At 43.9% G+C, this 26,272-nt stretch overlaps 1 protein-coding gene across 1 annotated transcript in view; it reads right to left on the bottom strand.

Moving 5' to 3' along the window:
* chdh (choline dehydrogenase) overlaps positions 1 to 26,272 on the bottom strand; it is a 124,624-nt gene that overhangs the window by 82,882 nt on the left and 15,470 nt on the right. Inside the window, exons 2-3 of the mRNA XM_086001661.1 lie at positions 16,677 to 17,551; positions 8,675 to 8,826 (exon numbers count right to left, since the gene is read on the bottom strand). Coding sequence (XP_085857787.1) covers positions 8,675 to 8,826; positions 16,677 to 17,430 — 906 coding nt within the window. The 5' untranslated portion in view covers positions 17,431 to 17,551. The remainder of the gene's footprint in view (positions 1 to 8,674; positions 8,827 to 16,676; positions 17,552 to 26,272) is intronic.

The following is a 26,272-nucleotide window of genomic DNA, read 5'->3' as shown; positions in this document are numbered from 1 at the left end:
TTCTGAATTCAGGGCATATTTGTGAGAATTTTTGGTAGAAATTCTCTCTGATGCCCTGATATTTTCCACAGGCTGTGAGGAAGTGCATCTCTGTCTCAACTACTCCCTGACTGCAGTGAGAGCATATCCTGTCTTCTCTTGGCAGCCTGGTCTGCCTGTGTCTGCCTTTTTCGATCGCTAGGCTATGTTCGCTAAGTCTGTACCTTGTCAAGGTTCTTCTCAGTTTGTTATCCTTTACCATGGTCAGGTAATCAGCTATGTTGTATTGTCTGTTTAGGGCCAAGTAGCAATTGAGTTTGCTTTGGGTTTTTGTTGTTTCTGCCCAATATGACAGATATTTTTCCTTTTGCTTAGCGACGATTGTGTTGGGTCGAATTCTTTGTGTTACCCTGTCACTGTCCTGGGACTGGTTATTGTTAGTATTGTTAGTAGTTACTTTATTGAGTCCCAGGACTAGTTGACTGAGGGTATTCTTCTTTATGGTCAGCTCTTGGCATTTCAGGGCGTCGTAGTGATAGCATTGGGGGTTGCTCATTTGTAGGTGATTCCAAAATTTGGTGGCTCTTTTTTGGATAGTGATAGTGATAGTCACACACATGCAGTGACTGATGAACAAATGCCTGAAACAATTTTAATTTTATCTTTGTATATTTGATACCGTAGCATGTTTTAAAAGGGGTCCGATGCCATACGCCACAGACCAGGGTACAGATGTGATTCAGCACCCATTTTAAAGTCACACATTCTCTCATTTTTTATATTTGTATTATAAATTCCTACGTCCATATTTATAATGTAAACTTGTCACGCTGTAATTACACCCTCCTATCAATGATAATTATGTGAAAAGTATGCGCAATCATGTGGAGATAGGAATTTAAAATTAAAAAGTAGATAGGAAATGCACGCAGATGTATAAGATTAATATATTACTAGTCGATCTTCTGTGGTTTTGCGTACAGTAAGTGAAGAATATGGTCCTTCTCTTACCTGTCTCTTCTGCCTTAGTGTTGCTGTTTCTCGCTACTCCTCAGGCTGTCTCTCTTTCTCTTCTGTTCATCTTAGCTCTTTTTACTTCTCTTTTTCTTTTCTTGCTTCTTGTGCATAAGGTGGTGGGTGACATGATGCAGTGTGGTGAAAAAGGAGCCGCCAAAGGCGAAAGGCTGCAGTTGAGGTGGGGGTTGTGGGAAAAATGTGGCCCTCATTCACTCCCTTCCCAATCACTCATACTTCGCCCCCCCACCACTCCTTTGTGTACCCTATCACTTCAAATCCACCTCGCTATCACAGCTTTACATCCATCACTACCCCATCTCCCCCTCTGAACTACCCATTCAACTACTTTATCCTCCCCTATCCCTTGCTCCACTATCACTAACCTCAGCCTTCATAAGCTCCCTAAGGTCAGGTGATAAGAGGTTAGAGGCCCCCACCCTCAAACCGGTATCTCTCCTCCCTCCATTCCTAGCCTCCTTTCCTATCTGTTTTGTCAAAATTACAATTTTTCTTTTTTTTTTTTTAAAAACAGAAGTCAAATTAGAATGAGGAAAGGTCTACCTTTCTCTCTATTTGGTCTCTCTGTCAGTCTCTGGCTCTCTCTCCCTCTGTTTCATAGGTGTTAGAAATAGAACCTCATTCTCACAAGTAATTAGCCTACTAAAAAATTTGACTGATGCATTTTAAAAAAATTACAGTAACATTACACGGAGAACGCGGTGGCATAGTGGTTAGCACTGTTGCCTCACAGCGCCAGGGACCCGGGTTCGAATCCGGCTTCGGGTGACTGTCTGTGTGGAGTTTGCACATTCTCCCCGTGTTTGCGTGGGTTTCCTCCGGGTGCTCCGGTTTCCTCCCACAGTCCAAAGATGTGCGGGTTAGGTTGATTGGCTATGATAAATTGACCCTTAGTGTTAGGGGGATTAAATACGTGGGGTTACGAGGATAGGGTGGGATATGTGTCGGTGCAGGCTCGATGGGCCGAAATGGCCTCTATCTGCACTGTGGGGTTTCTGTGATTCTGTGAAAGACACATTCTTACTTCCGTTCACCCTCATCTCACCTTTCTCTTCGACCCCACTCTTTCTCTCTCTCTCTCCTAGGGATAACAACTCTGGGTGAATGTATTCCTAAAGGTTTCATCATTACAACCTCATGTGTCCAACTAATCTGCTCCCGCTCCTAGTTGCCCGACATGTCCATCCTCACGGTACACCGCCTTCTCCCACCAATTGGAAAGCAAACAGACTCTTAATTACCCAATTAGATGATCCGTGACCGTCAGTCAAACAGCACTTTTCGCCCCCATCTTGAATATTTTTATAACTAATGAACAAAAGTTTTCATAATGCCCCTGTGAGTTTTCTCCGCACAGCAATGTCCAGGAGATCAATCTTTAATTCCAGGGCATTCCTACAGGGTTGACTACCCTACTTACTTTCTAAAGTTTATAGAAAAAAAAACAAAGCTACAAGTGTGTAATCAGAAGTGTTCATTATTTTTAAAAAAAATAAATAAAGCTTTTGAAATTTACATAAGAACATAAGAAATAGGAGCAGGAGTAGGCCAATCAGCCCCTCGAGCCTGCTCCGCCATTCAGTAAGATCATGGCTGATCTGATCCTAACCACCAATCCACTATCACAGAACCATCTCCTGAATCTAACAGAATTAGACACACGAAACAGGAGCAGGATCAGGCTACACGGCCCCTGGTCCTGCTCCGCTACCCACAGGGCCATGACCGATCCGAACCTAGACTCATACAAATTCCTGCCCGCTCCCCGTAACCCTTAATTCCCTTTACTTCTAGGAAACTGTCTATTTCTGTTTTAAATTTATGTAATGATGTAGCTTCTACAGCTTTTTGGGGCAGCATATTCCATGGACCTACCACCCTCTGAGTGAAGCAGTTCCTCCTCATCTCAGTTTTGAAAGAGCAGCCCCTTATTCTAAGACTATGCCCCCTAGTTCTAGTTTCACCCATCATCGGGAACATCCTCCCCGCATCCACCCGATCCAACCCCTTCACAATCTTATATGTTTCAATAAGATCGCCTCTCATTCTTCTGAACTCCAATGAGTAGAGTCCCAATCTACTCAACCTCTCCTCATATGTCCATCCCCTCATCCCCGGGATTAACCGAGTGAACCTTCTTTGTACTGACTCGAGAGCAAGTATGTCCTTTCTTAAGTATGGACACCAAAACTGTACGCAGTATTCCAGGTGCGGTCTCACCAATACCTTGTACAACTGAAGCAATACCTCCCTATTTTTATATTCTATCCCCCTAGCAATAAAAGCCAACATTCCATTGGCCTTCTTAATCACTTGCTGCACCTGCATATTAACCTTTTGAGTTTCGTCCTCTAACTTTTCTTCAAATAATTTTGAAAAACTGAGCAAAAACTGCTCGTAGCTGAAAAAAAATTCCTCATTATAGCTGCCTGAAGGCCACCGATGCATCTTGGGAAGGGAGGTATGCTGCACATGCTCAGACTGTACAATCTAAATTCAGCTCACAGCTGTGGACAAAATTACCAACTCCATGCTCAGGTTTTTGGGGAGAGCCTGGGGCTCTCAATTAAAACTCTGATGAAGGTATTTGTTAGATCCGTGATTCTGAGAGTATGATGTTTTTCAATAACCACACGGATGCTGTAACTTAACAATAAACAGGTATTTACTGGAGGAGGGTAGTCTCAAGACTGGGGGTACAGAGGCATGCGCAAGGCTTATATACAGGTGTGGTCACTGCCGGTACTACAGTATACAGGAGCTGTAAAAGTAGTTCTGTCTTAAAGGCACATACACTACAATTCCTCCCCTTTTAGATTAGTAGTACCCCTAATATTCAAATAACAATTAACACTTTAACATGTACATTAAACAATAGTCCATTTATAGATTCAGTCTTTGGGGCGGCTTCCTGACCCTTTCGGGATAGCGCCTTTCCTGAGGTTCTCGTTCTTGGTGCAGAGGCGATTCTGGTCCCTTTTCATCGGGTAGTTCATCGGTTTCCACTGCTACTGGTTCTGAGGTAGATGCTACCGGTATGTCGGGTTCATCCCCAGGTACTCGAGACATGGGGTTGACTCGTTCCTGTGACGCTAAGATCTGATCGACGTGGCGTCTCACAATGTTCTCTCCGACATCCACTGTGTACATTAATGGCCCCTGCCTTGTGCATATCGTTCCGGGTTGCCATTTCTCTGTTCGGTAGTCACGGGCCAAGACTGGTTGTCCTATATTGAAGCTCCTTGTCGGCTTCTCATTGATGTGCTGGAATTGTTTGTCCTCAACATTTCTTCGCACATTTGGACTGAGCAAGTCCAGAGAGACCTCAACCTTCGGTTAAAGATCATGGCCGGGGTCTGGTTGGTAACTGCATGTGTCGTGTTTCGGTAGGCTAATAAGAAATTGTCCACCTTATGCTGTAGTGGAATTTCATCGTCGCACATGGCCTTTATCGCCTTCTTAAAGGTTTGTACGAACCTCTCAGCCAATCCATTTGTGGCTGGATGATACGGGGCGGATGTGTAATGCCTTACCCCATTCCTTCTCGTAAATTTTCGAAACTCTTCAGACACAAACTGTGGTCCATTATCAGAGCAAATCTGCTCTGGGAAGCCGTTTGTCAAATATGGCCCGTAGGACTGCAATCGTTTTCTCTGTCGTGGTTGAGGACATTTTTATCACCTCAGGCCACTTCGAATGAGCATCCACTGCTATTAAGAACATTGAGTCCATGAATGGACCAGCGAAATCAATATGCATCCGTTGCCATGGAGAGGAGGGCCACTCCCATGGGTGTAGAGGGGCATGTGGTGGTGCATTTTGGACCTTCTGGCATCCTAAGCAGCTCTTAGTTAGGCCTTCGATTTGTTGATCGATTCCCGGCCACCACACATAAGCCCTAGCTAGGCTTTTCATTTTCACTCCCCCCAGATGACCTTCATGTAGCTCATTTAGCACTCTCTCCCTTAACTTGGGTGGAATCACCACTCTGGATCCACACATCACTGTCCCCTGGCATACTGACAGCTGTTCTCTTCTGGCTGAGAATGCTGGCAACAGTGAGTCGCCATGTGTTGGCCATCCCCTCACCGTCAAATCATATACCCGAGACAGCGTCGGATCATTGCGGGTCTCCTTCTCCATATCCGCGTTCGTTACTGGCAATCGTTCAATTATTGACGAATAAAATATCTCGATAGGGTCCACTGCTGGTGCTTCCTCCACAGTAGGCAGTGGCAGGCGCGATAGCCCATCAGCGTTCCCATGCTGTTTCGTGCCTTTATATTCTATTTCATATTGATTCGCCCCTAGAAACAGGGACCATCTTTGTAACCGTTGTGCAGTCATCACTGGAACGCCCTTCTTCGGATTAAAGATGGAGACAAGTGATTGGTGGTCAGTCAGCAAGGTGAACTTCTGCCCATGCAGATAGTGGTTGAATTTTTTTACTCCCCATACTAGGCTGAGGGCCTCCCTGTCAATCTGGGCGTAGTTGCGCTCGGCTGAGGTTAGTGACCGAGACGCAAAGGCTACTGGCCTCTCCAACCCGTCTGGGAATTTGTGCGACAGCACCGCTCCAATACCATAGGGTGATGCATCACATGCCAAACGAATTGGGAGTGCTGGGTTGAAATGGGCCAACACCTCTTTTGACATGATCAATTCTTTACACTTCTGGAAAGCTCATCTACGTTCGTCATTCCACTTTCATGGTACCCCTGTTTGCAGTAGGGTGTTCAGTGGGTGTAATACCGTGGACAAATTTGGTAAGAACTTGTGATAGTAGTTTACCAGCCCAAGGAACGACCTCAGTTGTGACACATTTTCCGGTGCTGGAGCCTTGACTACTGCCTCGATCTTTTCAGGGGACTTATGTAACCCCTCTTCATCGATGACGTGGCCACAATATGAGATCTGTTTCTGGAAAAACTCGCACTTGTGGCGATTAGCTCGTAGCCCATACTCCTTTAATCTGGTGAGCACCTTCTCCAAGTTGGCGAGGTGATCACTGTCATTTTCGCCCGTGACCAGGATGTCGTCCAAATAACACTGGGTCCCTGGAATCCCTTGCAGGACTTGATCCATTGCCCTCTGCCAGATAGCCGGAGCCGATGCTACCCCGAACACCAGCCGGTTGTATTGATAGAGACCTTTATGAGTGTTAATCGTAAGGTATTGTTTCGAAGCTTCTTCTACCTCCATTTGCAAGTACGCCTGGGCTAGATCAATTTTGGTGAAGCGTTTACCTCCAGATAGCAAGGCGAAAATATCCTCAATTCGTGGAAGCGGATATTGTACCGTGTGAAGGACTGGGTTCACTGTCACCTTAAAATCCCCACATATGCGGACCTTCTTTGGTTCCCCAGGCGTATTACTCAACGACCTCTTCATTACAGGAACGATGGGTGTAGCCCACTCGCTCTAGCCCACTTTGGACAGTACTCCTGAACGTTCCAACCCTTCCAGCTCTGCTTCGACAGCTGGTCTGATCGCATAAGGCACTGGTCTGGCCTTAAGAAACTTTGGGCTTGCATTTTCCTCTATTTTAATCGTTGCTGTTATGCCTTTTAGTGTTCCGAGTCCCTCCTGGAACACTTCTTTTCCATCAGTTAGCATTTTTGACAGTCGTCCAGGTGTGACGTCGTCATCCTTTTTGGCCTCAACCTTCAGCGCCTGTATGGAATGCCAATCTAATTGTATCTTCCGGATCCATTCACGTCCTAGCAGTGGTGGTCCTCCATCTGGCAACACATACATATCCATTTTAGGTATTTCCTGGCCTTTATATATCACTTTCACCCTTATTTTTCCTTTGGGGTAGACTTTTTGCCCCGTATACGTCTTCAAGACAATCTCTGTAGCTTTCAAGGGTATATGTGAAAATAGCCGCTTGTAGTCCCTTTGGTTTATGACGGTTAGGGCTGATCCTGTGTCCAATTCCATTTTCACTTGGACGCCGTCTATCTTGAGTGTAACCCAGATAGTCTGGTGATCCTCCATTTTGGTTACCTTATGTAGTTTCAGACAACCCAGCTCCTTGCTTCCGGAGTCTGTGTCACTTTTCTGTTCGTCTGAACTACTGTCCATCACCTGGTGTACCTTTTTGTACTTCTGCCGCAGCACTTCCCTGTTCCATAGGACATTTCATTGGTGCCATATTCTTGCGGTCTCCGTTGTATCTCTGCAGCGCCCCTTGCGGCTGCTTCGTGTGATACTGCCATACTGAAAGCCTTGTCCAGCGTAAGATCCTTTTCTGATAGAAGCCGTTTCTGGGTTCCTTCACTTTGTAGCCCACACACAAACTTGTCCCTTAACGTATCTGCTAGTCCCGCTCCAAACTGGCAGTGTTTCGATGGCTTGCGCAGTTCCGTTAGGTACTCAGCGTTGCTTTCGTCTTTGTGTTGGTTCCTTTTATGGAACTTAAATCGTTCTGCTATCAGCAGCGGTGTGGGGTTTAAGTGGTCCTGTAGGATTTCTACTATGCTTTCGAAATTCTTGTTCACCGGCTTCTCTGGGGTTATTAGATTTCGCAGTAACCCATAAGTTTTTGCACCCATGGAATTTAACAAAACCAGTGCTTTCCTAGCATCTGGCACTTCATTCGCCCTGCAGTACACCTCAATACGTTCCACATATGTCGCCCAATCTTCGACTTCATTGTCGAACGTAGAGATACTGCCACTCTTCGGCATCCCTGGGTGTGATTTAACTGTCAAAAATGGCGTCTCCCGCGCTTCCCCTTCTTCTCCCCACGGACACTGTTCAGCCCTTGAGCCCTGCGCCTGTGCTCTGCGCGTTCTTTTTTTTTTGTTTTTTTTTCTCGACGCCGCTCGGTCCTGAACCCGGCTGTTGCTTTTCCTTCTCTCTCTCCGTTTTGTTTGTTTTTTTTTCTCTTGACGCCGCTCTGTTTTCAACCCCCGGCTGCACCTTGTGCGCTTCACCCTCTGTCTTACCCCGTCGACGCTGCTCGGCTTTCTCTCCGCTGTCGGTCGACTCCAGCCGCCGCTGTCCGGGAAGGGTCTGCGCTGGACCTGTCGTCAGTCTCTTGCTGATCGTCGTGGCTGGGGAACCAAGCCCGGCTCTCCACAGCCTCCCCTGCGATGTTCACTCTCTGCCGGACGACTGGGCGGTTGCTCGTGGTCGACGCCCGTGTTCCTGGCCTCGACTTTCTTACACCGCCCTCCCGGAGCGAATCCTCAAAGGGAAATACAGAGTTGCAGGTAGATTCGAATCGACACTCGTCGCCACTGTTAGATCCGTGATTCTGAGAGTATGATGTTTTTCAATAACCACACGGATGCTGTAACTTAACAATAAACAGGTATTTACTGGAGGAGGGTAGTCTCAAGACTGGGGTACAGAGGCATGCGCAAGGCTTATATACAGGTGTGGTCACTGCCGATACTACAGTATACAGGAGCTGTAAAAGTAGTTCTGTCTTAAAGGTACATACACTACAGTATTGAAAGTGGCACAAAAGATAATTCAATGGATAAATGTAATCACATTATTGAGGGGCAATTTTTGTCTGGCTATTCCTGGAACCTTGACATGCAGCACTTAATTTGGTACACTCCTTAAAGTGTAGGCACTTTTATACGTACAAAACAATGATTGGAACAAAATTCAGCGACACCAAATAAACGCAATGCTACAGTACCTTTTTCGTTTGTCCACCTTGAACATATTCAACTCCAATGGCTTTGGTGCCATCAAACAAAATTCTAGTTACAAATGTTTTCTGTTCTGCTGTTAAGTTGCTGCGTAACAATCCAGGGCGCAAATACGCACTAGCTGCACTCCACCTTTGTCCTGAAATACAGGAACATTTTGATTGAAAGTAATGAAACAATTATTTATGCGGCATAGACTATTGTAATTTGTAACGACGAATCAAAAATAGATATAAAATAACATGCATCGCAAACTTTGATTACAAAAAGTGGAGGCCACCTGCCACTAATTGAGCAACCCCTTAAGTGAAATATGTCCCTATAGTAGGCATTGATTAGGGTCTTTAAAATAGATTTTATATACAACTTACACCATAGGTAATTATCTTAGAATCACATATGGTGTACAATTTTACATATTTCTACTTACACTCACATTGTGTGTGGCATACTTAATGGAAACGTGGATTTAAACTTCATATGTAGCCCTGGACACTCCTAGGACAATCTATTGCACACATCTCTTCAGGCAGGGAGGGAGGGATAGATAAGATTGATGGATGGATAAGATAAGATAGATGTGAGCAGAACCAGTCCATATATTTCCATATTCTGGGAAATTGCTCCTGTATAAAATATTATATTGGATCTCTCGCTCTCAATTTTACATTTTGAGAGAAGTCAACCACACTTTTGTCCCAAGCTTCTACTAAAATGAAAAAATGTTTTAGACAAAGACTTCCTCCAATTTTCTCCTTCCCACACTTTTCTCAAGTGGCTACTTTGTGTGTGAACTCAAGGCTGGGAACAATGGCAAGTTATGTGACTGTGGAGGGCATCACAGCCAAGTCCAAATCCTGTCCTCACCCGACATCCGCACATGGGAACTTTCCAACAGGGGTCACTGAGTCGAGATTAAAGCAGGAACTTTGTACAGCTGTGGGAACTCATTGCAGATCAGCAATTGAACCTGTGACCTTTTTGGTTTGTATGACTCAATACGTACCACAAGTACTTCTGCAGTCCAAAAAAAACATGTATTTACACTGAATTTCCCTTGATATTCTACAAATATCCATAGAAAGAGGTAGTAAAAGAGTTATGGTGAAGTAGGAAACGTTAAACGGAAGCCTCTATCTGCCTTTCAGGAGCACGCAAAAGATCTCATGATGTTTTGTCAAAGAAGAGTGGGGAATTCGCTCATTGTTCAGGCCAACAGCTGTCCTTCAATCAACTGATTAATTGGTCATTCACCTCACGACTGTCCCTGGGACCTTGTTGTGTGCAAATAAGCTGCTGTGTTTGCTTACTCTACAGTAACTACACTTCAAAAGCAATTAATTGGCTATGAAATGCTTTGGGATATCTTGAGGTTGTGAAAAGTGTCACAGAAATACAAGTTCTTTACTTCTTTCTCTTCAATAATTTTAGGGGAAAAGTAACAATTATAAAATTGTGATATATTGGGAAAAAGCTCCAGGGGGCTATTCATCTGTGTTGAACACTGCAATGAAAATTCCTATCCTTCCCAAAAAAAGGGTAATTAATTATGAACTCATGCAGCTTTCCACTACTGGTACCAGGGGCCGTGTAGCCTGATCCTGCTCCTATTTCGTGTGTCTAATTCTGTTAGATTCAGGAGATGGTTCTGTGATAGTAGATTGGCGGTTAGGATCAGATCAGCCATGATCTTATTGAATGGCGGAACAGGCTCGAGGGGCCGATTGGCCTACTCCTGCTCCTATTTCTTATGTTCTTACTGCACAGTCGAATCAAAAAGTGATTATAATTTATTTCAGGATATAACTGGTCAATAAGTTTAAGGAAACAGAAGATTTTACTAAGTTTAAGGAAGCGGAATATCACCACAGCATTGAAAGAAGGAAATATTAAAGGACGTCCAATCTCTCTACACCTCCATCCCCCACCAGGATGGCCTTAGAACACTCCGCTTCTTCCTTGAATAGTGGCCCAACCAGTCCACATCCATCACCACCCTCCTCCGCCTGGCTGAACTTGTTCTCACATTGAACAACTTCTCCTTCGACTCCACTCACTTCTTCCAAATCAAAGGTGTTGCTATGGGAACCCACATGGGTCCCAGCTATGCCTGCCTTTGCATGGGATATGTGGAACATTCTTTGTTCCAGTCCTACTCAGGTCCCCTCCCTCACCTCTTTTTCTGGTACACTGATGACTGTATCGGTGTGGTTTCCTGCTCTCACTCTGAACTAGAAATTCTCATGCACTTTGCTTCCAATTTCCACCCTTCCCTCACCTTCACATGGTCCATCTCCGACTCTTTCCTTCCCTTCCTCGACTTCTCTGTCTCCCATCTCTGGGGATAGGCTCTTGACAAACATTCACTACAAGCCCACTGACTCCCACAGCTACCTGGACTACACTTCCTCCCACCCCGCTTCCTGTAAGGACTCCGTTTCATTCTCCCAGTTTCCCCGTCTCCGCCGCATCTGCTCTGACGATGCCACCTTCCATACCAGTGCTCCCGACGTCTTCCTTTTTCCTCAACCGAGGATTCCTCTCTACTGTGGCCAACACAGCCCTTGACCGTGTCCGTTCTATTTCCCGCACTTCTGCTCCCACCCCTTCCCCTCCATCCTAGAACCATGATAGGGTTCCCCTTGTCCTCACCTTTCACCCCACCAGCCTCCACATTCAACGGATCATCCTCCGCCATCTCCAGCATGATCCAACCACCAAACACATCTTCCCCTTTCAGCATTCCGAAGGGACCGCTCCCTCCGCAACACCCTGGTCCACTCCTCTATCACCCCCAACACCCCTTCCCCTGGCACCTTCTCGTACAAGCACAGGAGATACAACACATGCCCTTTTACCTCCACCCTTCTCACTGTCCTGGGCCCCAAACACTCCTTCCAGGTGAAACAGCGATATACTTGTACTTCTTGCAATTTAGTATACTGTATACGCTGCTCATGATGCGGTCTCCTCTACATTGGGGAGACCAAACGCAGATTGGGTGACCGCTTTGCGGAACATCTCCGTTCAGTCTGTAAGGGTGACCCTGAGCTTCCGGTCGCCTGTCACTTTAATTCTCCGCTCCACTCCCACTCAGACCTCACCGTCCTCGGCCTCTTGCACTGTTCCAATGAAGCTCAACGTAAGCTCGAGGAACAGCACCTCATCTTTTAATTAGGCACTTTACAGCCTTCTGGACTTAACACAGAGTTCAACAATTTCAGATCATAACCTCTGCCCCTATTGTTTTTTTCCCCCATTCATTTTATTTTATTTTTTTCTCTCTCCCACATGGCAGCTGTCTTTCATTCTGCCAGTGCCATTTACACTTCATCTAGAGCCATCTTTTGTTTCTTAACTTGTCCCATTACCAACTCCTTTTGCCTTGCACCATCTCTTAATGTCTCTTAATCTCGCCTGCCTTCTATCCTATCAGACCTTCCCTTATGTTCTTTCCTCCCCTCCCCCCTTTCCCTGCCCCTGCACTTGCTTAAAAACCTGTTCAATCTCCAGCTTTTTCCAGTTCTGACGAAGGGTCATCGACCTGAAACATTAACTCTGTTTCCCTCTCCACAGATGCTGCCTGACCTGCTGAGTATTTCCAGCATTTTCTGTTTTTATTTCAGATTTCCAGCATCTGCAGTATTTTGCTTTTGAAATATTAAAAGGAGTTATTGTAACCAAGAGAATGGATGCAGCAACCACTGGTAATTAAATCACAAAGGAGGAGGGGGAGGAACGGACAGTCCAGGAGCACAAAGCGCATAGAAGGCACACAACTCACAGCAGTACTACTCCTGGCAATGGGTCTACAGCAAGAGTCAGCAGCATAGCAGAGCGGCAATGCATGAGCTAATTCAGGTCAGCAGGAGGGCCGTGACTGAGATGTCCCACCTGGTAAACAAAGGCCCGCAGGGACAGTCAGCCAACTGCAATGCACTACCAATGCCACCTTAATGAAAAGTGCTTTGAAACATTTTTTTGCATGAGGAGCATTATAGAATTCGCTTGAATTTTTTGAGGAGGCAACAAGGAGGGCAGATGAGGGTAGTGCGTTTGATGTAGTTTATATGGACTTTAGTAAGGCTTTTGATAAGGTTCCACATGGCAGACTGGTCATGAAGTTAAAAGCCCATGGGATCCAGGGGAAAGTGTCAAGTTGGATTCAAAACTGACTCGGAGACAGGAAGCAGAGGGCAATGGTTGATGGGTGGTTTTTGTGACTGGAAGGCTGTTTCCAGTGGGGTTCCGCAGGGCTCAGTACTAGGTCCCTAGCTTTTTGTGGTATATATCAATGATCTAGACTTGAATATAGGGGGTATGATTAAGAAGTTTGCAGATGATACTAAAATCAGCTGTGTGATTGATACTGAAGAAGGAAGCTGTAGATTGCAGGAAGATATCAATAAATTGGTCAGGTGGGCAGAACAGTGGCAAATGGAATTCAATCCGGAGAAGTGTGACGTAATGCATTTGGGGAGGGCTAACAGGGAAAGGGAATACACATTAAATGTTAGGACACTGAATAGTGTAGAGGAACAAAGGGACCTTGGAGTGCATATCCACAGATCCTTGAAGGTACTGTAGCAGGCCAGGTAGATAAGGTGGTTAAGAAGGCATACAGAATGCTTGCCTTTATTAGCCATGGTATAGAATACAAGAGCAGGGGGGGTTATGCTTCAACTGTATAAAACACTAGTGATTGCACTGGCGAGGGTACAGAGGAGATTTACAAGGATGTTGCCGGGAGTAGAGAATCTTAGCTATGTGGAAAGTCTGGATAGGCTGGGTCTGTTTTCCTTGGAACAGAGGAGGCTGAGGGGAGACCTTATTGAGGTGTATAAAATGATGAGAGGCAGAGATAAAGTGGATAGAAAGGAGCTATTTCCTTTAGCAGAGGGGTCAAAAACCAGGGGGCACAGATTTAAAGTAATTGGTGGAAGGTTTAGAGGGGATTTGAGGGGAAATTTCTTCACCCAGAGGGTTGTGGGGGTCTAGAACTCACTGCCTGAAAGGGTGGTAGAGGCAGAAATCCTAACCACATTTAAAAAGTACTTGGATGTGCACTTGGGATGCTGTAACCTGCAGGGCTACGGACCAAGTACTGGAAAGTGGGATTAGGCTGGATAGCCCTTTGTTGGCCGGCGCGGACACGATGGGCCGAAATGGTCTCCTGCCGTGCTGTAACTTTCTATGATTCTATTCTATGAAAGCAACTTACTTTGGGATAATCTTCCCCCCCACTGTGTTTCCATTACAGCAGCATTCAGAGCTTGTCTCTAAAATGGGCTTTTAGGAGTTGGATTGCAGAAATACTGCTCAGAGCTACATTAACAAACGTCCTGGCATTTACACTGGTTAAGTGGCATGTTAGTTGCTCGAGAAGTGTTAAAGGATCACAAATACAGGTATGTAGTAATTGGCTAAATTTTTGTTTCAACCAACAGAATCACATGTTTCAGTTGCACATTCCCACAATTTAATTACGGGCGTAAATTTCAAATAAAAATAGCTATTACTTCAAATTCTCAAACAGAGAAAAATATATAGCACAATAAACATCAACATAAGAACATAAGAAATAGGAGCAGGAGTAGGCCAATCGGCCCCTCGAGCCTGCTCCGCCATTCAATAAGATCATGGCTGATCTGATCCTAACCGCCAATCCACTATCACAGAACCATCTCCTGAATCTAACAGAATTAGACACACGAAATAGGAGCAGGATCAGGCTACACGGCCCCTGGGCCCGCTCTGCTACCCACAGGGCCATGACCGATCTGCACCTAAACTCATGTCCAAATTCCTGCCCGCTCCCCGTAACCCTTAATTCCCTTTACTTCTAGGAAACTGTCTATTTCTGTTTTAAATTTATGTAATGATGTAGCTTCTACAGCTTTTTGGGGCAGCATATTCCATGGACCTACCACCCTCTGAGTGAAGCAGTTCCTCCTCATCTCAGTTTTGAAAGAGCAGCCCCTTATTCTAAGACTATGCCCCCTAGTTCTAGTTTCACCCATCATCGGGAACATCTTCCCCGCATCCACCCGATCCAACCCCTTCACAATCTTATATGTTTCAATAAGATTGCCTCTCATTCTTCTGAACTCCAATGAGTAGAGTCCCAATCTACTCAACCTCTCCTCATATGTCCATCCCCTCATCCCCGGGATTAACCGAGTGAACCTTCTTTGTACTGACTCGAGAGCAAGTATGTCCTTTCTTAAGTATGGACACCAAAACTGTACGCAGTATTCCAGGTGCGGTCTCACCAATACCTTGTACAACTGAAGCAATACCTCCCTATTTTTATATTCTATCCCCCTAGCAATGAAAGCCAACATTCCATTGGCCTTCTTGATCACTTGCTGCACCTGCATACTAACCTTTTGAGTTTCGTGCACCAGGACCCCCAGATCCCTTTGGACTTCAGTACTTTCCAGTTTCTTGCCATTAAGATAATAACTTGCTCTACGATTTTTCCTGCCAAAGTGCATAACCTCACACTTTCCAGTATTGTATTCCATCTGCCAAATCTCTGCCCACTTACTTAGTCTGTCGATGTCCCCTTGCAGGTTTTTTATGTCCTCCTCACTCACTACTTTCCCTCCCATCTTAGTATCATCTGCAAACTTTGATATGTTACACTCGGTCCCCTCCTCCAAATCGTTAATATAGATTGTAAAGAGTTGGGGACCCAGCACTGACCCCTGCGGAACACCACTAGTTACTGATTGCCAGTCTGAGAATGAACCATTTATCCCAACTCTGCCTTCTGTTAGATAGCCAATCCTCTATCCATGCCAGAATATTACCCCCAATCCCGTGATTTTTTATCTTAAGCAATAATCTTTTGTGTGGCACCTTGTCAAATGCCTTTTGGAAGTCTAAATACACTACGTCCACTGGTTGCCCTTTATCCACCCTATACGTTACTTCCTCAAAGAACTCCAGCAAATTTGTCAAACATGACTTCCCCTTCATAAAACCATGCTGACTTTGTCCTATTAAATTATTATTATCCAAATGCCCTGTTACTGTCTCCTTAATAATGGACTCCAAAATTTTACCAACTACAGATGTTAGGCTAACCGGTCTATAGTTTCCAGCCTTCTGTCTACTGCCCTTTTTAAATAAGGGTGTTACATTAGCAGTTTTCCAGTCTGCCGGGACCTTTGCCGAGTCCAGTGAGTTTTGGAAAATTATTACCAATGCATCCACAATCCCTACCGCCACTTCCCTCAAGACCCTAGGATGTAAGCCATCAGGTCCAGGTGATTTATCCGCCTTGAGTCCCATTATTTTACCGAGTACCACTTCCTTAGTGATTTTGATCGTGTTTAGCTCCTCCCCCCCCTTTAGCCCCCTGTTTGTCCAGTGTTGGGATATTCTTAGTGTCTTCTACTGTAAAGACTGATGTAAAATATTCAGTGTTTTTGCCATCTCCATATTTCCCACCATTAATTTCCCGGTCTCATCCTCTAAGGGACCAACATTTACTTTAGCCACCCTTTTTCTTTTTATATAACTATAAAAACTCTTACTATCTGTTTTTATATTTTTTGCTAATTTACTTTCATAATCTATCTTCCCTTTCTTAATCAATCTTTTTGTTATTTTTTGCTGTCTTTTAAAGTTTTTCCAATCCTCTATCCTCCCACTAGATTTGGCTACCTTATATGCCCTTGTTTTTAGTCGAATACTATCCTTAATTTCTTTACTTAGCCACGGATGGCTGTCTTTTCTTTTACACCCTTTTCTTCTCCGTGGAATATATTTTTTTTGGAAGTTGTAAAATAACTCCTTAAATGTACACCACTGATCATGTATCGTCTTACCCTTTAATCTATTTTCCCAATCCACTCTACTCAATTCCGCTCTCATACCTTCATAGTCTCCTTTATTCAAGCTTAGCACGCTTGTTTGAGATCCAACCTTCTCACCCTCTAATTGAATATGGAATTCAACCATGTTATCAACTGCCAATACCTTTGTAAATTGTCATATCCATCCAACCAACTCCCTCTTGCTGGAATCCATTCATGTCATCGGTAAATGGGTAGCCAGCTTGTTGCCCAGCCTCCAGAAAAGCGAGATGAAGAGGATGTTTTGCCTTTGTGCGTGATACATGCAATGGTCCATTTCCCCCTCTATACATGTCAGCTCCCAGTTCGTGACACTGTGCTTTCCTAAAATAAGGAAGGCAGTGTTCATAATCCCAACCAGTAGCACCTTGTTTCTCCCAACGATTATAATCCTCCGCATGCCCACGGATATATACCATTGCATTCAAAGAGGAGGATCCTCCCCAAACACGACCTCTGGGCCAGTACATTACACGGTTATTCACGTGTTTTTGAGCTGTAGTATGATAATACCAGTTATATTTATCATCACAGAGATTGTAGATCAAGGCAGCCGGCATATGAATTTTCCACATTAGTCGTTTGCTACTCATTAGTGTATCTTTAGGCCCTGCTTCTAAAAGCAGCACTGAGTCAGTGGGATTTTCAGAAAGACGGTTTGCCAAGACGCATCCTGCAGAACCTGCTCCCACTATTATATAGTTATATGCTGGCATCTTTGCAGCACAGATTTTAGCCGATGTGCTTGAGTTCTGGTGCTGTCGGGACCTAGCAAACAAATTGCTTGACACGCTCACTTTTGTGAACCCAATCAATCTATGCATGCTTCTTGCTGTGAGCACAGTGTGCATTAAAACTGCCCTGGAGGTGTAGAACATCTTTTCTGTCCTGCTTTATGTTGGTTTGATGTGTTGGTCTTGAAGAAAAAAATCTTTTTGTTTCCTGGTACAAAGTACAGTGCCAAGTATTGTAACGTTCAGTGCCGTTTCCCCTAACGACCTATGGAGAAATTAAAACAGATATTCCTTGAGATTCACCGTACATACAAAACATTGAATATAAAATACAAAGCAACTAAAATCAGAGATTAAGTTATTAAAACAAGCATATACAATATATAATATGAATTAATCATTAAACAAAGGCAACCGTATTTTAAAAATCAGCAGTGAGAATGTGAAGTATTTAAAACAACTGAATCTGGAAACAGTTCAAACTAAAGAAAGATTTTATAGACGCAAGAACAGCAGCTGCAGTCAATATATCCAATGCAAAAGAAAAACAAACTTTAAAGTTGAACAAATTGGAAGCCTGAACTATGCAAGAGTCACTTTCATGATACACCCAGTTAATTCCAGGTAGCAATGTTCATTGTGCGATTTATACCAGTAAGCAAAGGTCACTGTGTTAATGATACATGCTAGGTACTCATTACCCCAAACAGTTAGAAATTTCATTTTACAGCACCCAACACTAAATATGTACCTCTGCACACAAGCTTTATCTTCCTACACCTATCAGATGAATTATAATAATCACTGAAGTAAATAACTGGCTTTCCACAATATTCACTTGTCAGAACTTCAGTAAATCATTAATTTTCAAACTGTACAATTTGCTTTGAATTACAATAGAAATTTGAGTAGTCTCAATACATGACTTCTTTTGCCCCCCTTTTAAGTTTGTTTCTTTTGACTCCCTCTTTATTCAGTCACATCCACAAACTATCACTTGTTTCCCAGGGTCACCATCCCATCCCATCCCCAAGACAAATATAATGGGTAGTATCATGGTCATAGAGTTATACAGCACAGAAAGAGGCCCTTCGGCCCATCGTGTCTGCGCCGTCCATCAAGCCCTGTCCAATCTAATCCCATTTTCCAGCATTTGGTCCATAGCCTTGTATGCAATGGCATTTCAAGTGTTCATCCAAATGCTTCTTGAATGTTGTGAGGGTTCCTGCCTCTACCGCCCTTGCAGGCAGTGAGTTCCAGACTCCAACCACCCTCTGGGTGAAAAAGTTCCTCCTCAAATCCCCTCTAAACCTCCTGCCCCTTACCTTGAATCTATGCCCCCTTGTTATTGACCCCCCCTCTACTAAGGGGAAAAGTTCCTCTTTATCTACCCTATCTATGCCCCTCATCATTTTGTACACCTCAATCAGGTCCCCCCTCAGCCTTCTTTGCTCCAAGGAAAACAACCCCAGCCTGTTTAGTCTTTCTTCATAGCTGAGGCGCTCCATCCCAGGTAACATCCTGGTGAATCTTCTCTGCACCCTCTCCAAAGCAATCACATCCTTCCTATAGTGAGGCGACCAGAACTGCACACAGTACTCCAGCTGTGGCCTTACCAGCGTTTTGTACAGCTCCATCATAACCTCCCTGCTCTTATATTCTATGCCTCGGCTAATGAAGGCAAGTATCCCATATGCCTTTTTAACCACCTTATCTACCTGTTCCGCTGCCTTCAGGGATCTATGTACATGTACACCAAGGTCCCTCTGACCCTCTGTACTTCCTAGGGTCCTACCACTCATTGTGTATTCCCTTGCCTTATTTGTCCGTCCAAAATGCATCACCTCGCACTTTTCAGGGTTAAATTCCATTTGCCACTTTTCCGCCCATCTGACCAACCCGTTTATATCGTCCTGTAGCCTGAGGCTTTCCTCCTCGCAATTTACCACTCCACCAATTTTCGTGTCATCTGCGAACTTACTGATCATACCTTTTACATTCTCATCCAAATCATTTATGTAGATCACAAACAGCAAGGGACCCAGCACCGATCCCTGAGGTACCCCACTGGACACAGGCTTCCAGTCACAAAAGCAACCTTCGACCATCACCCTCTGCCTCCTGCCACTCAGCCAGTTTAGGATCCAACGTGCCAAGGCACCCTGGATCCCATGGGCTCTTACCTTCTTGACCAGTCTCCTATGCGGGACTTTGTCAAAAGCCTTACTGAAGTCCATGTATACCACATCCACAGCATTTCCCTCATCCACACACCTAGTCACCCCCTCGAAAAATTCAATCAGATTGGTCAGACATGATTTACCCTTGACAAAGCCATGCTGACTATCCCCGATTAATCCTTGCCTCTCCAAGTGGAGACTAATTTTGTCCCTCAGAATCTTTTCCAATAATTTCCCTACCACAGATGTTAGGCTCACTGGCCTGTAATTCCCTGGTTTATCCCTGCTACCCTTCTTGAATAATGGTACTACGTTAGCTGTTCTCCAGTCCTCTGGTACATCCCCTGTGGCCAGAGAGGTTCTGAAAATTTGTGTCAGAGCCCCTGCAATCTCCTCCTTTGCCTCACACAGCAGCCTGGGATACATCTCGTCCGGGCCTGGGGATTTATCCACTTTTTGGCCTGCTAAAACCGCTAGTACCTCTTCCCTCTCGATGCTAATATGTTCAAGTATATCACAGTCCCCTTGCCCGATTTCTATGTCTACATCGTCTTTCTCCATAGTGAACACAGATGCAAAAAATTCATTTAAAACCCCGCCTACATCATCTGGCTCTACACACAGATTGCCACTTTGGTCCCTAATGGGCCCTACCCTTTCCCTGGTTATCCTCTTGCCCTTAATATACTTATAAAACATCTTAGGATTTTCCTTTATTTTGCTCGCCAGTGTTATTTCATGGCCCCGCCTCGCTCTCCTAATTTCTTTTTTAAGTATGCCCCTGCACTTTTTATACTCCTCTAGGGCTTCCTCCGTCTTTAGTCTTTTGTAACTGCCAAAAGCCCCCCTTTTTTTCCTAATGCATTTTTGTATATCCCTTGTCATCCAAGGTTCCCTTTGCTTGTTGGTCCCACTCTTGACCTTTACGGGAACATGTTGGCGTTGTACTCTCTTTATTTCCCTTCTGAAAGTCTCCCACTGCTTTGATGTGGATTTTCCTATAAGTAGCTGCTCCCAGTCCACTTTGGCCAGATCCTGCCTTATCATATTAAAATCGGCCTTCCCCCAATTTAGAACCCTTATTTGTCTTTTTCCATGACCACCTTAAATCTCACTGAATTATGGTCACTGTCGCCAAAATGCTCTCCTACTGACACTTCCACCACTTGCCCGGCTACATTCCCTAGAATTAGGTCCAGTACCGCCCCCTCTCTTGTAGGACTTTCTACATGTTGGCTCAAAAAGCTCTCCTGGGTGCACTTTAAGAATTCTGCACCCTCTAAGCCTTTCACACTCTGACTATCCCAATTAATATTGGGGAAGTTGAAATCCCCCACTATTATTACCCTATTATTTTCGCACTTCTCTGAGATTTGCCTACATATCTGTTCCTCTATCTCCCCCTGACTGTTTGGGGGCCTATAGTACACTCCCAGCAAAGTGCTTGCCTCCTTTTTGTTTTTAAGTTCTACCCATATGGCCTCATTAGAGGAGCCCGCTAATATATCATCCCTCCTTACAGCAGTAATTGACTCCTTAATTAATATTGCAACACCCCCTCCCCTTTTACACCCCCCTCTGTCTCACCTGAAGATTCTATACCCCGGAATATTGAGCTGCCAGTCCTGACCCTCCCTCAACCATGTCTCCGTGATAGCAACAATATCGTACTCCCATGTGCTCAACAACAACTTCAGTTCATCCACCTTATTTGCAAGACACCTTGTATTAAAATAAATGCCTTCCAGCCTTGCCATATTCCCTTTTGCCTTCACATATTTGCTCTGCATTCCCAGCTGACTTGTTTTTTCCTCCGTATTTGGCTGTAAATCACCCCCTACTATAGCTCCACTCTGTATCCCATCCCCCTGCCAAGTTAGTTTAAACCCCCCCCCAAACAGTGCTAGCAAACCTCCCCGCAAGGATATTGGTCCCTCTCTGGTTCAGGTGTAAACCGTCCGACTTGTACAAGTCCCACCTTTCCCAGAAGCAGACCCAGTGATCCAGGAAACTAAAGCCCTCCCTCCTGCACCATCCCTTTAGCCACGCATTCATCTGTTCTATCTTCCTATTCCTATACTCACTAGCACGTGGCACCGGGAGTAATCCAGAGATTACAACCTTTGAGGTCCTGCTCTTTAATCTTCTACCTAGCTCCCTAAATTCTTGCTGCAGGATCTCATCCCTCTTTTTACCTATGTCGTTGGTACCAATGTGGACCACGACCTCTGGCTGTTCGCCCTCCCCCTCCAGAATGCCCTGCAGCCGCTCAGTGACATCCTTGACCCTGGCACCAGGGAGGCAACAAACCATCCTGGATTCACGTCTATGGCCACAGAAACGCCTATCTGTTCCCCTTACTATAGAATCCCCTACAACTATTGCTCTCCCACTCTTTTTCCTCCCTTCCTGGGCAGCAGGAGCACCCCCAGTGCCAGGAAGTTGGCTGCTGCTGCCTTCCCCTGATAAGTCATCACCCCCAACAGTATCCAAAGCGGTATACCTGGTTGAAAGGGGTCCCCTGCACTACCTGCCTGCTTCTATTGTTCCACCTGGTGGTCACCCATTTCCCTTCTGCCTGTGCAGCCCTACCCTGCGGTGTGACCAACTCACTGTACGAGTAATTCGCGACCCTCTCAGCATCGTGAATGCTCCACAACCCATCCACCCGCAGCTCCAGCGCCCCAAGACGGCCAGTTAGTAGCTGCAGCTGGATGCATTTCTGGCACACGTGTTGGTCAGGGACACTGGCAGCGTCCCTGAATTCCCACATAGAGCAAGAGGAGCATATCACGGGGCTGGGCTCTCCTGGCATGACCTACCCCTTTAATCAATGTAAATTAAATTAATTCAATACCACCAGTAAAGTAAGCCTTACCTGGTCTCTGGAGCCCTTTGTAGGCCCGCTCTACCGCCGAAGCTCTGAGGCCTTGCCTCACCCAACTCTCAGCACTCTGTTCAAATCGCACTTCAAAGCCTGTTTTTATAGGCCCTGAAACAAAGACTTGCTGAGCCCAGCTACAGGAGAACCAGGTTAACCAGATTACTCCAGTTTCCCTTGTTAACTGCCTTCAGCTGCTCTGAGTTGTAGGACTTGTTTATCCCTTTTTAACCCTGCTTAAAGCTGGGAAATTTAGATTTTAAACAGTAAACAGTACCCAGTAAATGTGAAAACAAACAAAAGTTTGATTTCAGCAACCAGTTAAGACTCCCTGACTCACCCAACTCTCAGCACTCTGTTCAAATCGATCATTTGCGAACTCTGCCCCACACATCTAACTCCAAGGAAACTTTCTTTTCCTTCTCAAATGTTTCAAAACCTGAAGATGTTTCATGGAAAATTCACTTCCATTTCTAAAGCAAAATGCAATCTTCATACGCCAAGTGCAAGTGCCAGAGTGCTATGAAGAGCAGTGGCAAGCAAAGATACTATACAGGATGGAACATTATCTCAAGTCTTCGGGAGAGGATTTGTTTTTTTTCCATGTTCCAAACTGTACATCAATATCAAACAAAAAATGTATATCCTTGCTAAAGTTTTCAGAGATACTATGGTTAATATGGAACTACCGTAATGACCATCTTTGATTAGAATACAGTGTACAAAATGTGAAGATCTGTTTTTAAAGACCAATTCAGATATTGTAATACAGTATCTATCTTGTAATTGTAGAAACACTTCTATTTAAAAACATTTTTTTAAAAGGCTCTCCTGCTCTATAAATGTGCTATCATTCAGTAGTTTCACCGATGTTTCAAACACAATGTTGGCAAAACAGTGTAATGCACATCAGACTATGCCCCTTGAGGCACAGTTACTTAGAAGCATGAAGGTCATAAACTTGTATCTTTACAGCAATATTCTGCTTTTAACTTTTGCACCAGTCATCGTATTTTCCAAGTGTTCATTACAGCAACAATTAATTTGCTATACATAGAGTTACATAGAATTTACAGCAGAGAAACAGGCCATTCGGCCCAACTGGTTTATGCCAGTGTTTATCCTCCACACGAGCCTCCTCCCTTCCTACTTCATCTAACCCTATCAGCATATCCTTCTATTCTTTTATCCCTCATGTACTTATTTAGCTTCCCCTTAAATGGATCTACGCTATTCACCTCAGCTACTCCATGTGGTAAGCAGGTTCCACATTCTAACCACTCTCTGGGTAAAGAAGTTTCTCCTGAATTCCTTATTGGATTTATTAATGACTATCTTATACTTGTGACCAAAGCAAAATACTGTGGATGCTGGAAATATGAAACAAAAACAAAAAATGTTGGAAACACTCAGCAGGTCAGGCAGCATCTGTGGAGAGAGAAACAGAGTTAACGTTTCAGGTCGATAACCTTCGTCAGAACTGGAAAAAGCTAGAGATGTAACAGGTTTTAAGCAAGTAAAGAGGCGGGGGGAGGGGAGGAAAGAACAGAACAAAATGGAAGGTCTATAATAAGATGGAAGGCAGGAGAGATTAAATGACAAAAGGGATGATGGTGCAAGGCAAAAGGAGATGGCAATGGGACAAGTAAAGAAACAAAAGATGGGTCTAGAACAGGCGTAAATGGGAATAGCAGAACCATCAACAGCTGCCGTCCAAAAAAATGGGGGCAGAGGTTATGATCTGAAATTGTTGAACTCAGTGCTTTGTTTGATCATGATCTTCAGATGATTGCAGAACCACACCGTCATTTTTTATGGCCTTGTTAACCTGTGTTGCTACTATTAATGATTTGTGAATCTGTACCCCATTTATGCTCTTATTTTCCAAGGAGTATTTGGCCTCTTTATTCCTTCAATCAAAATGCACCACCTCACCCTTATCTATATTGAAATTCTATTGCCATTTACACGCCCATTCTGCAAGTTTGTTAATGTCTTCTTGGAAGAATTCATTAAAATTGTGTAACTTAGCATGCATTTACATTACAGGTTTAGCATCAGTGCAAAATGGTTTTGGCCTCACACCAATATTAAATATCTGTCATATCAATTGGCTGTTAAGTTTTAAATGGACTCTGGAGCAAAGCAAGACTCCCTCCTTCAGGGTCCACGTTGCATGGTAATGCGAACTGTTGTAGTGTAAATGCACTCCAAATGCCATAAAACTTTTTTTTTTTTAAATTTAAACAGTAGCTATTATGTATGTGAGCTACACAGATTGGCATACAGATATAAAATTTGATTTACTCTACAAAATACAGTAGACATACAAACTAGCTTGCACTATTCTACAACTATCCGAGTTAAGTAAACTGTACAATTTTTTAAAATCAGGACGCAGGGATGAACAAAAAACCACTGTCAGGGTCTATTTAGGAAACCAGTTACAAACCTACATATCAATGCCAAAAAAGTTGAGATTTTGTAACTTTAGCTACATATATAGATTAATTTATTGTACATTAAAAAGGTTTTTATTTTTAATTTAAATTTGACTTTGTCATCAGATTGGCTGGATATTGGTCAAATTCCATGCAATGTCCCTTTTGCTATCAAAGCCCAGTGTGAAACTAGTAGTCAAGTGTTTAAATTCCCCTTCCTCTGGGAGTGATACTGCAACAAAAATGATCAAACATCAACTTTTAAAATTTTGTATATACAGTTATTTGTAAATATATCTGTCCATTAATGCACAGGATACAAGTGCTGAAAAATGTAATGTCCTTTCAATTTTGTCACCAATTCGGAGCACCAAACAATCCCACAAAAGGACTGCACATCCTAATAGTCATCTTCCAGAATGTGCAATGTCCCCCTCTTTGATTTTTACAAATTGGGCCGAGTATTAATAGATATACACAAGAAATGATTTTAGTTTGATCGTGATCTTCAGGTGATTGCAGAACCACACCTTCGTCATCATTTGCTCAAACCGGGTTAGCTCTGATGCAGGAAGCAGGTCATCCGCCTCTTCGGTCAGGATCAGCTGAGTTTACGTAATAGAACAGCTTTCTGTGGCTTTATTTTAGCTACTTTCTCAGTTTTCTTTTTCTCACTATTAAAATATTTGTTGTATCCCGCTCTTGCTTCTGTATTGGCCTAGTGAAGCTGGCAATTTTTGTTTTGCCAATCACATCATGGTTCTTTGGCCTCGAGTGCTTATCCACATCAAAAGTCTTCTTGTTTTCTATCTCTGCCACAAGAAATTCCACGTTCTTAACTACTTTCCCTCTCATTTACTATTTTTGCCTGCAAACTACATTTATATATACAGATGAACTTTAGTTAGATCTCACTAATTTTTTAATTTGTGCTATTTTATTTTAGCGCATATAAAAAAAGTACTTTGTTGTCCAAAATAGGGTTGAAAAAGGTGATTTGTTTCTTTATCATTTGAAAGAGGGCTAGTTAGTCTTTTATCTCACAGCTAATGAGATAGCTGTTCCTAAACTGAGATTCCTACCTAGTCATGTGTTTTGAATGTGACAATAGCTCTGGGCTGAGTTTTCAATCATTGCAACAGTCAAGACTGATCCTGTGGCTCAGCTTCCTTATGTTAAGAGAATATGTGGTATTTCAGCAATGTGAAACCTTGTTTCCTGTACCAACTTTGCATAACAGTTTTTGGTCTGGAGTTCTGTTAATAAGAAGTCTGCTATGGTTTGATGTGAGACAGGACTATGATTCCATATCGTTTCATAATGCAATGGTTGGCTGCTAAACGTGGCGGGCTGAGCATTGATCACACAAAAACATGCTGCCCCATTGCATCATGTGCAGGCAATATCGTCGTAGAATGTCTCTGTTTCTACAACAATGAAATTGTTTTTGGCAAAGAATTTCCCTCTTTCTTCATAGGAGTTAA

Source organism: Somniosus microcephalus, chromosome 11 (assembly GCF_052327205.1).
Source record: "Somniosus microcephalus isolate GS21.2 chromosome 11, FLI_Smic_1.0, whole genome shotgun sequence".
NCBI classification, from domain to species: domain Eukaryota; kingdom Metazoa; phylum Chordata; class Chondrichthyes; order Squaliformes; family Somniosidae; genus Somniosus; species Somniosus microcephalus.
The sequence above is the reverse complement of the archived record's forward strand: the minus strand, read 5'-3'. Positions and strand labels throughout refer to the sequence as shown.